Genomic DNA, 11273 nt, shown 5'->3' on the forward strand with positions numbered 1-11273 from the left:
GGTTCGACGGAAAAACACGAGATTTCAATTAAAGAGACATGCTTAGTAATGAGGCATCCTTCGATTTATTGGCTCGAGTAGGCCGGCGCCTAAATGTCTGCGTGTTACCTTCTTGAGTTTCCAATGATCCTACTGGTGACTCCTCGCAAAAGACGATGCAAAAGCTTGGGGGAACCTTTAGTAAGGGCCTGCCAACCCAGAAGGCAGCAGCTTGTCCTTCGTCCTGGCTGTCGTCGATCGCGTCACGAGCACGCGCGTGTTAATATATGGATCTCCGTGTGCACGCGCGTGTGCCTGTCCTACCTTCGTTCCTTCTCACCCGTTCCTTCCTTCCTTCCTTCCTTCCTTCCTTCTTTCTTCCTTTCCTTGCCTTTCTTTCTTCACCATTATGGTCCAACGATATGCATTCTACTCGGACTCTCATTTGCATCCAAGAACCAACAGACGTTTAACGCGAACTGCGTTCTTACTTTCCTCCCCCTCGTATACCCCCATTCCCAGGTAGGATCTTTATTATCGTAGCGCAGAGGAAAACGAGGGCTCGTGTCCATTGATAACACTTTACTCGCTTTCTTTATCTCTCCCTTTTTCTTTTTCCTTTTTTCCTTTTTCTTTTTTCTTTTCTTATCGTTTTTTTAGAGAGAAAAAAATTCCTTCTTTTGGAGAATTCTTTGCATTCGCAAACGCACGCACGCACGCACGCACGCCATAGATAGGTAAGTATGTGTAAAATATATTATAAAGTATGGTAGAGGCAGGTAGTTATCCTTCGTAAATTATTCGTAAACTCATGATCAAGAGTAAATTACAACGTTCTATGTGTCCCGTAAGAAAATGTTTCGTTTTCATAAAATCTTCTTGCCTGTTTTCTTTCTTTCTTTATTTATTTATCCTTGGTATAAATTTTCAAACAGATTGGAAAAATCAACGTGTTACATATATAAAATGATAGTTTTCTTTTCTTTTTTTTTCCCTTTTTTCATTTTTCATTTTTTTTTTCTTTCTCAAAATAACCGACAAAAAAAAACTACGATAAAAATCGACTCCGACGATAAGCTTCAGGCTACGGGAATATTTTTGTATATCTCTTTATTTCTCCTTCGTCATTCCACGATGTATCGTATAATTTTTATCGAATCTTAAATATGATCTCGGAATAACGTCGGAAATCATGGCGGAAGGCTTATCATTATTCCTGCATGAAAAATGATCGGTTTTCGCGTTCGCTTGCTCGCTCGAATTAACGTTTTGGCAATCGACGAACGTTACGATTAGTGTGCGCGATGTCGAGCACGATAACGCGTCGAATAAAATAATAAAAAAGATAAAAGCAAGATCTCTCTACGAAGTTCTTTGGGACGCGAAAGCACTGCCTGCTGAGCACGATGGATTTCATTTCTCTAAACGCAGTCTGGTGTACGCCGTATGGGAGCCTTTTCTTGCGGGAACGAGTGCCTCGTGTTCCCCGAAGGGTTGATAATTCGTCGATTAAATTGAAAATGGCGGAGCTAATTGTGCCGCGGCTGTATTATTCATTGGATCTCCGACGGAGAGAGAGTCGTAAGCGTGAGTTGTACATCCGAATGTAACTTACGAGTGCTATGAGAAAGTCACGTAAAAGGTACTCGCACGCTGATTCATCTCTCTCTCTCTCTCTCTCTCATCTGTCTTTTTTTTTATCTGTCTCTCTAAGAATATCCCAAACTTCCTCAAATGTCTTTGAAAAATTTGGTTTAATCAGAAAGTAAATACTTAGATCGATTATCATGATATCATTGAGTCTTATTCAATAGAAATTTTTTTTTCATAAATATTTGTCAATTAATTAATATTTTACTACTGTTGTTTTTATTTCGTATTGAATTATTGATAGTGTTGTATAATAGTAATAAACTTTATTATTAGAATATAAAACGGGCGATAGTGTAATAAAAAAAAAATAAGAGTAATTGTTTCTAAAGAGACATAAAATATTCAGAATCGACTCTGCTTTGCGTAAAGACTCTCGTGAGTATTATGAGAAATTCTCATGAATAAAACGTACTCGTATGTTGATTCATCTCTTTCTCTCTCTCTCTCTCTCTCTCTCTCTCTCTCTCTCTCTCTCTCTCTCTCTCTCTCTCTCTCTCTCTCTCTCTCTTTCTCTCTCTTTCGGTATCTTTTCAAGTATTCAAAAGTTCCTCATATATCTTCAAAAATCTATTTCAATCACTTCTTTGATAACAATTTTTCATAAATATTTGATAATTAATATTTTGCGTTAGAATCTTTATTTGACAGATATATTTCATAAATACTTGATAATCAATTAAAATATATTTTAAATATTTTTTCTGTTTCTATTGTATGAACAATACTGTTTGTAAGATAATAAACTTATACAAGATACAAGAAAAATTACAAATTATGCAAAAAATGAAAATGATACTTTCTAAGGAAGTGTTATGTACTCAGACTCGACTATATTTTGAATAAAGAAAAAAACTCTCGCGAATATTATGAGAAATTCGCATGAATAAAACGTACTTGTACGCTGATTCATCTCTTACTCCATATCACTTTGAATATTCCAAACTTTCTCAAATGTTTTCTTAAAATACGGTTGGTTTGGTTTTATCAGAACATATTTAGATTGATTCTCGTGAGACGATTGATTTATTATTAAAAATATTTTATAAATATTCGATAAGTAATTTCATGTAAATATTTCTTATTTATAATGTATTGACAATATTGTTAAACAATGAACCTTATAGAATACGAGAAAAGATGAAAGTTCCGTAAAAAATTAAATTAACCTTTTCTAAGGAAGTATAAACTACTCGAAATCGATTTTATTTCTCATAAAGGAAAATTAACACGAATACAATGTACTCATACGCTGATTCATCTCTTCTCAATGTCTACGCCTAGAACTGATTCGATTAGGATGTACTTAAATCAATTTTCCTTATATGTCATCATAAATATTCAACGGATAATTATTATTCTTTCATTTATATTTTTCTTCGATCTCTTTCCACTGACGATATTACTAAAGCATAAAAATATATTCAAATACGAGAAAGAGTGAATAGATTTTTCAAATAATTTAACAAAAAGACAAATATTCAATAAAATTTGAATATTTTCATTTCAATATAGGTCAACACCAAAATTTGATCGGAGTAAACCTCTTTAACTAAGTGTCAACTAGTCAGAATCGACTTTACTCTCTGTAAGGAAAGGAGGACTTTCGTGAGGGCACTCTTGTAAGTATTAGAGTACACTTGTATGCGTAGCTTAATCATCGGTATATTCTGTTGGCCGAGCGATGCCGCCCACGCGATCACTTGACCTCCCTACGCCCCCGTATCTCTCAGTTAACCTTATCAACTCGATTCAGCTCGATCTAACCGACTCACGGAGCTTTCTTTCTCTTCCTCTAGTACAAATTCGAACTCAAAAGACGAACTCGCATCTTGCTATCTCTCTTTCTCTCTCTTTCTCTCTCCTTCTCTCTTTCTCTCTCTCTCTCTCTCTCTCTCTCTCTCTCTCTCTTTCTGTGTATGTGTGTGTGTGTGTGTGTGTGTATATACATTCGTGTTTTTCTCTTCCTTTCTTTCCTTCTTTATTTATTTATTTCCTCGACACCATAACGTAATCTTTTTTCTTCAAACTTAAAAGAAAGTACCCTAAGCTTGTTGGTGTTGCTCATGAATCCATGGGGAAAGGAAGACAGAGAGAAAAAGAGAGAGAGGGAGAGAGAAATACAGAGAAAAAAAAATGTTTCGAAGACACCCCTTCAAACGGAACCCCGTTTGATAGTCAGGACTCCCTAAAGTCTTCGAAGCGTAACTTAGCATACTTTATTTGATTTTTTGTATTGGATAATAGTCTCAGGTAATAGGGTGCCTGCTTGCCGCGAAACTCGCTCAGGAAAAAGTTCGAGTAGGGAACAAATTTTCACGCTCCCACTACTTGCATTAACGAATTTACATTTTTTAAATGGAAGGGTCTTGCACTCACACTTTTTCTTTCTCTATCTCTTTCTCCCTCTTTCTCTTTCTCTTTCTCTTTCTCTCTCTCTCTCTCTTTTTTTCTCTTTTTCTTCTCTGGTATTTCCCCTTCTCTACGAGGGTGATAACTCGCGGACCATTTGTTCGCGAAGAAATGAAACCGCCGCTGACACTGCATCTTAATAAAGAATCGTCCTGACTCTTTCCTAACGTTCATTCCCTCTCAAAATCGAGGAAAATGTCCGTGTATGTATACGAGACTACAATCTGTGAGACATATGTTTCACGTAATCGTTCTGTGACTTCTATTATCAAGAAAAATAAAGAGAAAGAAATAAGGAGAAAAGAAAAAAGAAAGAAAGAAAAAAGAGAATGAAGAAGCACACAAGTAAAGTAAGAAAAAGAGTGGCAATAGGGTGGTAGTGATGCTAGTGGTAGGGGGATGTGTGTGTGTGTGAAATTGTTGGCAAGAAAAAGCCAGCAGGAGTCCGGGGGTGCGAATCTATACATATTTAATGAGAGCACGCAGTTGTAAAAAAAAGAAAATAAAAAAGGAAAAAGAAAAACGAAAAAGAAAAAAAAAAGAAAAAGCATCTAGCGAATCGCGCTTTCCCAATCGTGAGAGAGTACGACAGATACTTTTATTCAAATCTCATCCTACGGTATGGTAGACCACGACGACAAGAACCAGAGATACTCTTTTTCTAACACTCTTTCTCTCGCGGGCATCTATATCAAAAGAAAAATACTCTCACCACCTTTCCCGCATGCATAAACATAATCCCTGCATAATGTATATTTCAAAGTCTTTCTGGCTTCAGAGTCGCTTGTTCATTACTATTAGATTGATATCCACCCCTCTGCAGTTTCACCCTAAACCCACTTGGTGGTGTCCATATCGTACCTTCTCCCACGATTGATAACCTACTACGATAAGAACTTCTCGACCCTTCCTTCGATATTTGCCCTTTTTCTTTTTCTGTTTTTTTTTTCTTTTTTTTTGTTCTTTAACATCGATAGATCGTTAATATATAATACTTCGGATACATAATCCGTGACATCATCGGCAATTAATTCCAGCACGAGCTGGACTCATTGGTATATTTTTGTTTTTGTTTTTTGTTTTGTTTTCTTTTGTTTTGTTCATCTTTTTCTTTCTTCTTTCTTTTAGTTTCTTTATTCTCTAACCATTTCCCGAATAGGATTTTAGAGTATTTTAGTACGAGGTAAATGGCTCGCGATCTATCGATTATAGAGAGAGGATCGATTGGAAGTCGAGAACGCAACGAGGATCGTAAGCCATCGGACGAACGAGGGACCCCTCGCCGATATCAGTAGCCTGTTCTTATCCACTGATCCGCATCTACATTATTAAACTTGATTGGAGGCCAAGGTAATTCCCGCGCGAAAACGACTTGTTGCTTGGCGTTTGCTCGCTCTTCTGGCCGTCCTATAATGGCCATTATCCAATAGGAAAAAAGTTACTCACGAACGAAAGATGGATTAGCGGTGTCTAGCCGCTTGAGAGAAGAGCTTTTAAGTTCTTTTTTTCCTTTTCTTTGCTTTTTTTTTCTTTATTGTTCAACGTCGAATTGATCTCTGTCAACCCTCAATAAAAATATCCTGTATTGAGAAAAAACAAAGTGGATACAAAAACAATCAAAAATAAATAAACGAAAATAATTAAAATAAATCAAAATGATCGTTCCTGACGATCGATAAATTTCTTTAATTAATTCGAGAGAAAGAGAGAGAGAGAGAGAGAGAGAGAGAGAGAGAGAGAGGGAACATTAAATTTGTTATACATCGTTTCCGCTTCTGCCCTTTTCCTCCACCCAAATAATTAACACTTTCAATCCTTCAATCCTCAGTGACATTACTTTCCCATGTTCGTTCGAAGAAAAAAAAAGAGATACATCTTCTCTTTACGCCATACTATTAACATGAATCTCATCGAAAATAAGCCCACAATGTTGCAGAACCTGTTATAAAATATCGGAAAAAAACGTGAAGCTGTCTTTTCGATAGTGGTCGGTCAGGTCAGTGACGTCGAATATCGTCGAATTTCGCGTGCATATCGAACAGAAAGAGTGATCTTGGGGACGACGATGACGAGGAAGATTCTTCGTTGAGAGAAAAGAAGATAGACAGAAAGTGAAAGAAAGAGAGAGAAAGAGAGAGAGAGAGAGAGAGAGAGAGGGAGAGAGATGGACAGAAGGAGAGAGAGGGATAGAACGGAGCAAGGGCCGCGGGCAAGTTGTATAATATGAGCACGCCGCGCCAGAGTTTCGGCAGGCTATAATCAATTCTGATTGCAGTCCAGCATCGCAGCGCGATCCACTGGCCGATAGCCGAGAAAAAAGTCTGGGCTTCCAACTACCGGGCTGCACGGTGGTTTAACCGAAGAATCGAGAGAAGAGGAACACAAATGGAAGTGAAGGTGGAGGTGGAGGTCGAGAAATGGAGGGAGGTAGGAAGGAAGGAATAAGAAAGAAAGAAGAGGGGAAGATGTCTTCTAGATGTCTGATGCTCGCGTATGTACGCTCTGCTGTAGGCTGCTGAAAGAGGAGAAAAGGAAAACAACAAAAGAGAAGAAAAAGAAGAAGAAGAAAAAGAAGAGAGGAGAATCTAAGGATGAGGTAAAGGTCGACGATATTCGTCCAGTGTGATGCTCGAAGAAAATATTATTTATTAAAAGAATTCGAGACGAAAAAATCTGCTGAACTATGGAAAGAGATAAGAGAAAAAGAAAAAAGAGACAGACAGACAGATAGATAGATAAATAGATAGAGAGAGAGAGAGAGAGAAAGAGTGAGAGAGAGAAAGAGAGAGAGAAAGAGAGAGTAAAAAAGAGACAGAATTGAGAGGGCAGTAAGAAAGAGGGTGTAAGTCGCAACTCGGTGTTGGCAAGAGTTGCCCTAGTCCACCAACTCTACTTTTCCAAGAGAAGTGTTGTATATGTTTACATGCACATACATATACAATCACATACACACATACATGTACATCAATATATACATATATACTATCATGCTGCGTATAAGAGAAGCGACGTCCAGCCGATAAAAACGCAAGCAAGTTATTTATCGGTTGGTCAGCGGCAGCCAGCCTGGCTCTGAACGGACTCCTGCGCTCCTTCTTCTTGTTCTTCTTCTTATCCTCTTCCTCCTCTTCCTTCTTCTTCTTCTCCTTCTTCTTCCCACCCTCTTGCCTTTACCGAACTATCTCCCTTCTTCGTCCTACGCGTATATAGATATATGTATATGTGTATGTGCATGCGTTCACGCACTCGACTCAGCACACATTTCAAAACTCTTCTCTTATCTTCTCCCAGAAGCTTTTTTTCATTAATATACTATATAATTTAACATTGTTGATTGCCAGCAAGAGGACCTTGCTACTGATACCTATCAAAGATCGCAAAAAGGCCCTTGATCTTTGATCACCCAAAAGAATTTCTGATCAACCACGATGAAGCATCTTCTCTCTCTCTCTCTCTCTCTCTCTCTCTCTCTCTCTCTCTCTCTCTTTCTTTCTTTAACGAGACACGACAACAACCTTGATTCGCTGTCGCTGGAACAGCAACAGCAACGACTGCTTCTACTGCCCGTGTGCTTCTTACTATCCCTTATGTTCGCGCGCGTCCGGCCCCATTAGTAGTTGGCTGAGCCATCATTCAATAACTCTCTCAATGCCTGTGCGACCGTACTTCCGCGCTCGAAGACAGATGCACTCTCTTGTACTGATACTAATTACCACTTGTTTGCACATCAGGTGTTCAAAACTCTTCCTCTCTTTGTCTCTCTCTCTCTCTCTCTCTCTCTCTCTCTCTCTCCTTCTCTCTTTATCATTGCACATCGATCGTTTATCTTGTCCAAGATTCTTTCAAAATATCTTACTTATCGTTAAAATAAATGAAATTCACGTTCAAAGTACAGACAGTTATTTGGTTACACTTATATGATAACTTTTTTTTACGGCAAATATCTTCCCAGTTATATTGTCCAATAAAAAGTTTTCATAACTCGTGCCGAAAACGTTACGAAATAAAACGTTTCAAAATCCGAGGGACTTTCTCCATAACGTAGTTGTAGATACATGTATCAGTTAGATCAGTATTACCCACTTGAGCAGGTTTTCCTGGTTTAGAAGTTAGTTTTTTAATGTGAAATATATAACGGTGAAACATATTAAATGCTGGTTTTTAATAAATTCGTACAAGTCGCAGGATATATTTATGTTCCTTTTTGTTTTAAAATATCGAACGAGTTTGCCTAAGTCTTCCCTCGGTTAGTCTTTATGTAGATACGTGCAAGATGCCCCGTTTCTACGTCACTGTATTATAATTAACTGCAATAGAAGATACCGTGCGCTGACCCAGTTGTATGTACGACCATCTATCGCAAGTGAAATGACCATTGCCGAGTTGCATTGAACGTTACTAGAGTAGGCTTCTATCAATCTTTCTAACCCTGAATGTCCTTCAAAATGAACGCGTAAAGAACGCGAGGAGAAACTTTGCCAAGCTTCCCGCCGGAACGACCGATCGCTAAGTAACGAATTAAATAACCGGCAACTCACTTAAAGCGACTCGTGAAACAGTCAACGACATTTCCGGAGGTAGAGACTATCGTTCGTGTGAAGGCATAAGATTCGAGATTGAGAAGACAACGTGTTAAGGACTGAGGACAGCAACAAGTGTCATACTTAATGTAGTGACATTTCAAATTTCGTAACATTCCGAATAATTAATATAATTAATTGAATCATTGAATCTTAATTCAAAAAACAAAAATCTGTTCAGGTTGATCGATTTTACTTCTCCTTTAAATTGTTTCTTTCCTCTCTCTCTCTCTCTCTCTCTTTCTCTCCCTAATTATCGTAAACAAGATCACCAAGACCATTCATAGCTATCGATTTTTCTTCTATACAATCTTTATTACAAAAGTAAAGACTACAAAGTAATACATCGGAACTCGATTGATATTAATCCACATGATACAGTACGTTAAATATTTAATAAGAGCATATGCTCCTATAAAGATCGAATAAAATTCTTTTCTCGAGTTCCACGAACCTACCGTCAACTAAGTGCTCTGGGTTTATATAAACAAACATTTGAAATAAACAAACTGATAGGCGTTCAATAAAGTGTATAGAAAGAGAAGATACGCGACGAACCTGTAGTAGGGGAAGCCCTGGTGAACGTGAAGATCCATAGGCATCGCGGGGTGTGTGGCCCCATGATGATGTGCTGGTGCGTATTCGCCTGGCGCAGCCAGAGGTGGCTGCATCATGCCAGCGGCGGCAGCCGCGTGGTGCCCTGCCAGCATGGCACCCCAGTGAAAACCTGGAGCACCTGGCATTGCCGACGGATGATGATGATGATGATTATGATGATGATGGTGATGATGATGATGATGAGCAGGATGACGATGATGCTCCAGAGAACGTTCCTCTGGTGTTACTGATACCGTCGCATCTCCACTGGTATTTCCAGCAGCAACAACGGCAGCAGCAGATACAGCAGCACTTCCGGATTCTGCAGCAGCAGCACCGCTTCCGGCGACGCCGCCGCCGCAGCCACGGTGCATCAGCCAGGCCTCCACCACGAACGTCGAGCCTCCTTCTCCTCTTCCTCTTCCTATTCCTTTTCCTCTTCTTCTTCGTCCTCTTCTTCCTCTTCTTTCAACTTCTTCCGCGTCGAAATCACCACGAAAACCCTGTTAAATTCTACCCTACTTGTTCGTCTCAACACTCCCTCCCTTCTTACCGCCCTATCTCCCTCTATCCCTTTCTCTCTCTTTTTCTCCCTCTCTCTTCCCCTTTCTCTCTTTCTTTCTCTACTTCGATCTATACCTCGTCGCACTAAATTCGAGCCCTATTCGACTCTGGTATCACCCTGGTGGCGTATCGCGATCGATCGATCAACCGATCGATCGATCGCCCGATCACTCACCATCGCGAGTTTCATTCTTTTCTTAATAACAACAACATGTCCTCACTGATAACAATAAAAACAACAACACAAATATGTTTTCAACGAAATATAACGATCGGGAGACACTCGTCGTGCTTTTTTGATAAGCAGTCACCGATTAACGCGATAAACGAAATCAGACACACGAAATCACATGAGGAACAACAAAGACGACGAGGAGTCCCACGGAGATCTCCTCTCGCGAGAGCCGCTGCTGCAGCCGGACGGAAGCGGCGGAGAGTGCTGGCGTAGCCTTTAGCTCGGCCATGAATGACGCGCCGTACTTGGAGCTACGCCGCGAAGGCGGAGCTTCTTGCCGACCACGTGACACCTTCCGCCTCCTCCGCCCCCACCATCGTCACCGCCACCACCACCGTCACCATCACCACCCTTCTTCGCGCCACCACCACCCTTTGCACCACCTTTCCTTCGATCGTCCACTTGTGAGCTCATCGCGAATCCTAAAGACTCCTACACGTGGTTCATACAACTAAGCTTTTGTAGCGATTTTCAAAGAAATCATGTCTTTCGTTCAGTAGGACATTTATTTATTACATTGACTTGGAGAACTACCAAGTCTGCGAACTAAAAAGTCAGTAAACGATTCGTTTCCTTCAAAACTAACAATTTTCAACTTCGCAAATAATACCCATCCAAATAGTAAAATTTACATACCATCAAATCCTAAAGATTTTTTTTTTTGACTCAAACCATAAACTCAAACAAAGAGAAAAATCGACAAACGACTTTCTTTGAAACTTGACAATTCTAGAATAAACAAATAATTTTCAAAAATAAAGAAATAAAACGAAATTAATATACCAATTGATCTCTTGTATCCTAACAATCCTAAACTCGCTCATTGATTAACAAATAGCAAAATCAACATTATACTTGATTCCTTGAAGCTCATAGGCTTAGATTAGAAAAGTGAGAATGATTCTTATCAAGCTAAATCATAAAATACAAAAACATACAATTGGATTTCTTAATGTCTGACAATCAGACTATACAAATGATCCCAAAGATATAAAATTAACATATTTACCTTTCTTAGATCTTGACAATCCTAGACTCAGTAGATAATCAAAAAATCAGTTTGGACATCGAAAGGACACGTAATACAAATGATTCCTTTCTTATCCCACAAAAGATTCGGTCCAACGAAGGGACTATAAAACTTACGAAGCGCGATCGTTAAATCAGCAGGTTGTGCACGCCTTAGCAGAAGCAATAAAAAATTTAATCAAAATGCCCTCTTGGTAATTTACAGTTCTTGGCCCTTCCCTCTCTCT

The 11273-nt window shown here is 39.1% G+C and overlaps 1 protein-coding gene across 7 annotated transcripts in view; it reads right to left on the reverse strand.

The window, feature by feature from the left end:
* LOC124947940 (protein trachealess) overlaps window positions 1-10904 on the reverse strand; it is an 85986-nt gene extending 75082 nt beyond the window's left edge. The window contains exon 1 of one of the 7 annotated variants that reach the window (XM_047490778.1): window positions 9180-10904. In XM_047490778.1, coding sequence (XP_047346734.1) covers window positions 9180-9592 — 413 coding nt within the window. In that variant the 5' untranslated portion in view covers window positions 9593-10904. The remainder of the gene's footprint in view (window positions 1-9179) is intronic. The other 6 variants (XM_047490779.1, XM_047490780.1, XM_047490782.1 and 3 more) reach the window with 6 other exon arrangements.
* Window positions 10905-11273: the final 369 nt, after the last annotated feature.

This window comes from Vespa velutina, chromosome 3 (genome assembly GCF_912470025.1).
Source record: "Vespa velutina chromosome 3, iVesVel2.1, whole genome shotgun sequence".
NCBI classification, from domain to species: Eukaryota; Metazoa; Arthropoda; class Insecta; order Hymenoptera; family Vespidae; genus Vespa; species Vespa velutina.